At 36.6% G+C, this 4,615-nt stretch overlaps 1 protein-coding gene across 7 annotated transcripts in view; it reads right to left on the reverse strand.

The window, feature by feature from the left end:
• Window positions 1–1,026: 1,026 nt before the first annotated feature.
• Window positions 1,027–4,615, reverse strand: part of GOLIM4 (golgi integral membrane protein 4) — a 79,856-nt gene continuing 76,267 nt past the window's right edge. For all 7 annotated transcript variants that reach the window (XM_081829176.1, XM_031040665.2, XM_031040664.2 and 4 more), the window contains 2 exons: window positions 3,051–3,131; window positions 1,027–2,738 (listed from right to left, as the gene is read on the reverse strand). In XM_081829176.1, the coding sequence (XP_081685302.1) occupies window positions 2,589–2,738; window positions 3,051–3,131 (231 nt within the window). In that variant the 3' untranslated portion in view covers window positions 1,027–2,588. The remainder of the gene's footprint in view (window positions 2,739–3,050; window positions 3,132–4,615) is intronic.

The following is a 4,615-nucleotide window of genomic DNA, read 5'->3' on the forward strand; positions in this document are numbered from 1 at the left end:
CCTGAAAAAAAAAAAGATTGAGATAAGGTAGCCAGGATGGTAAGAGGAAAACTAGGAAGAGATAGTACAATAGAAGGCAAAAGAAGATTCGAGACTAGAAATTGACTTTTTTAACAGCTGTGCAACATGCCACAGTAGAGATGTACCGCAACATCATGAGAGGACTGAAGACAAAACAGAACTTAAAGCAGTTACATAATGTCAAATGTTCCAGGAGGGCAAAATTCTTCAGCTGTGAGAAGGGGGATTCCATCAACATTAAAGGATCGCTGTGGGGATAAAGTGGGTCCTATTCACACACTGCCTGCATTATGAAGGCATTCAATAAATGTCAGTAATTTTCCTTTATGAAAGTAAGTTGCTGTGACTTACCTGTGGTTCAGAATATACCCTTCCTCCAGGATCTTTTAAAATCACGCTTACAAATACATAGTCCTTACATTGTACTAAGGTAGTTTTTTTGTGTTCCACTGTCCTTGTCCCTAATAATTGTGCCTTTTTCCCCCCTTCTGATTATGTCACTGGGCCCAAATCCTTTGATTTATTGACTGCACCAAAAGTCACAGATTAATTGGCAAGATAAATACAAGTGACATTTTATTTCTGCACATCTCATTAATATAGCTCAACTCTGACTGATTACTTCTCTTCTAAACACTTGGTGCCATACAGAGCAGAATGGTTTGGGCTGGTTGCTTTCCTAGAGGGAATTTAAAATGTGTTTCCTTGTTTCGTGTGTGCTCACATGACAGTCTCTTACATTTCTCTATCTATTTATATTTTCTTCCCCAAGAACTAGCTCACATAAAATGACAATTCTTAGCTCTTTCTTTAGGAGAGGGGGAAAGAAAATCAAGTACCAATCCAGTTAAGAGAGAGAGAGAGATAAGGAAAGTAGGAAAAGGTTGGAAAGGCATTTTATAATTCATTAATCTATACTGGTACCTTCTAAAATTTTTCCCCATATAAAAGAGGACTGAACAATAGGATCAGAAACTAATAAGAAATCACAGACTTCAACAGAGATTTACCACATTTTATAGCTTTATTGACTATTACGAAGTTTCAATATGGTTCAAATAATTAAATACTGCAACTGGGACATTAAAAATACAAACTAATTTACCAAAATAATTGTATTCTGAATATTATGTACAATATTATACATTTTACATTACATAAAGGGTTTTTATACATAAAGGTAAAATTTGATTTATGATTATTGAAAATCCAAAATACATTTGAACAAAACATTCCTATGCATACATACATAATCACTCCACTGGGATAATCAAAATCATACATGAGTGTGGTTATTTAAAACTAACATTACATTCATACAACAATGGTAGAAATTAAATGTCCTTATTAATTTGAGTACTATTACAAAACCACACACATATGAATTATATAACCTAATTCTATATATTTAAAAATCTTTATGTAGAGAGACAAATATGTCTTGATCCCAAAAGAAATTTTTGATTTTTAATTTTTTTATTTTAGGGGACTTTTGTAGTCATTAAAATGCCATACATGGGCATAACACAGGCTCCGATCCCAGCAAACAGAAAAGTCATGATGGTCTATCATATCACCATGGGTATTTCACTGTATAGTTTTCAAAAAATAACCCTATTCAACTGTGTAATTTGGAATGCCTTCATATTCATACTTGTCATCAAAGTGATTACATATTGAGGAACAGAGCTTATGGGGGAAATCTATATTACTGTAGAGAACTAGATATTGAAACAAGGATATCACTAGACGATTTCAGAAAAAAAAGAACTGAATGGGTGCGCACGTAGAAAATAGCACCCACACACACTAAATTAGTTACTAAACAAGGTGTCAGTCCTTCAGGAAGGTTAATACACTGATGTGTCCTACCTTGTTTGAATACTGGAATATCAAAGTCCAGAATACTGTGTCATGAGTTTTAGTACCATCTCATTTTAAAATCTAATTCGAGAACAGCTGTGATTTGAAGTAAAGCCAAACATTTTTCTAACTGATAGGAGAAGTCTGAAAAAGTGTCTTTATAACCAAAATGCCTTTCCAATTTATGTCAGTCTGTACGTGGATCTTATTCGAGAGACAGAGGGGTGAAAATTCCATCCGAACTATACACAAGAACCTCAGAAAGGCAGCAGTTAATAAACCGGCCATTCTCCTTAAAGGCTATACAGCATTTTGCAGTATTCCCTATTTGAAATCCTGTATCTTATTAAAGGCAAACAACAGAACACCTGGAAACTAGAAGATAGAGAAGTAACAAGCTGAAATATACAAAATCGGTGCCCTTTCCAACATCACATTATCTATGAAAAATGAGATTCAAAGGCTAAGGGTTGCTTTATTGTTTGTCTTCTTGTTCGTGTGTAGCTTGAATATAAAAGAAGCTCTAACCTAGGTTATCAAAATATATTCATATAAATGTATGAGCATTTCTAATACAAAAGTTAAAAAAAGTCTAAATTCTTAATTTTTGTAATTAAATATCCTAGAGTTCAGTAGGCAGATTTATTTCTGAGCAGCTTGAAAAGACTCGGTTGGCTGCGCACTGTCCGTGCGGTCGGGCGCCGCTACATTTCCGCTCTTCGCCGTGATTTCTCCGCAGCGGCGGCCCCGTCCTCTTCCTCTTCTTCCTCCTCCTCATAGGGTTCCTCTCGGCCTTTGGGGCGGTCGTCATCTCGAACTTCTTGTTCTTCGCCATCATTGTTTTTTTCATCGGCCTTAAAGGTAAAAGAAAAAGGGAAAACGAAGAGGTAGGGTATAGAGCTAGTGATATAAATAATTCCCCCCTTTAAAAAAAAAGTGAAGTTACTCATTTTTAGAGAAAGGAAACGACTGGAGGAATAAGTTCCGACAGGCCATGGCGCTAGTCTTTCCTAATCTTCACGTTGTCACAGGTTTTCCTAACTCTAGGTTGGCCTGTTAAACTGCTCGGCACCTGAGACGTGCCCGCTGGTATCTCTACCCAACTGACCAGACGTATCTCCCACGCATGCGCACACGAGCAGGAGCCATCTCTGGCCCATACATACGTTCTCCTCATTTTCACCATAGGTCTCTTCAGCATTATGCTCCAATTCCCTTTTTTTCTCTTCAGTCAAATCTTCCTGAACCTGAAAGAAACCAGAGATACTAGGTGACCCTTTTTATCATTTAAACACTTGCAACATTTTGATCTCCAAACAGCTCATTAAAAATAGCAGAAACAAAATTAAACTAAAAATAAATTTGAAAAAAAAACAAGTCTTTTTGAGTCAAAGATTTAACTTGTCTATTAGCTACGAAGAGATGTATAATACACCTCCTACAAAAAATCAATGCCATTGATTCAGAGCTAGGACTTTTGTGTTTGAATTTCTCATTTCTTTAAATAAGTGTTAACCCTGCAAGTATAACACCTGAGGAAATTCAGCTTATAAAATTAAAATGGGAGCAGTTTAACAGGCCAACCTAGAAGATGCGAGAACTGCAGAAGTCTGAAGGCTCTGACAGAATGTAAATTCCAGGATGACAGGAACCATCTGTCTTACTCAACTGTCTTTAGTACCTAGATGTGTACCTGGCACATGGCAATTGCTTAATAAATACTGGTGAATGCATCAGTCAATGAATGAATAAGTGAATCAATGCAAAAAATACCTGCTCTGTAAAGGCACAGAAAACAGACACCATTACCTATACATGATGTAGTAGAAAACAGAGAAAATGTATATATATAATCCTATAATTAAGAATAAAGTTCTCTGGCTAAAATATCTAGAACATAGAACACAATCATTTCAATTTCTTCATGAAATAGTTACTAAACTGCCCCAAATCCCTACATCTCTTCAATGTTCTAACATGACATTTCTGTTTCAAGTAGTTTTCTTTTATGTGTGCTATTACTATTACGTGTCTGTCACTGATCCCAATTATTTTTTTCAAAATGTATATCAAAGAAAGTACCCAAATATTTTTGCAAAATAACCTCTATTTAATGATTACATTCCACAAAAATACAAGGTAAAATATATTTTCTAACTTAACTATTTTGAAAACCGTATGCATGTCAAAAGATTGAAGTCACTTGAATTTCAAAAAAATTGCTGCCCATCCATTAAGCATCAAGTAGTGTCCTGGGACTAAAAGAAAACCTGACCTGTCCTAGGACAGTGGTATAAGAGTAGGTCTTCCTGAATAACACACAGAATTACCAGTTTGGGGGTGGAGGTGGGGAAGGGGGTGTTAAAAATCCCAGAAATGGGCAAGGGAAGGAAAGCACACAGGTGTTACACTTAAAGAGGAACAAATTAAGGCTGCCTCAAAGTGTCCAGCCCAGGTGTGAGAGGAATGAACCACAACCCACCACACGAGCTTTGGTAGGAACCTGGCTTGTTAAGAGCTGACAAAGATGACCCTTCAAAGAGGCCTAGACAAAGCCCAGCTTTATTGAACCTCTTCTAATCAGCCCAACGTCAGCCTGACTCACAGCCCCTAAACTACAATAGAACCAAATAAATACATTCTGGGGACAGTGGCATAAGGCTTTTTTTGTATTCACATGTCCCAGTGGTGCGAGCTAAAGAGAAGACACCCTAGTCTCACCTACAGGCTC

Source organism: Leptonychotes weddellii, chromosome 1 (assembly GCF_054177405.1).
Source record: "Leptonychotes weddellii isolate Sample4059 chromosome 1, ASM5417740v2, whole genome shotgun sequence".
Lineage (NCBI taxonomy): Eukaryota > Metazoa > Chordata > Mammalia > Carnivora > Phocidae > Leptonychotes > Leptonychotes weddellii.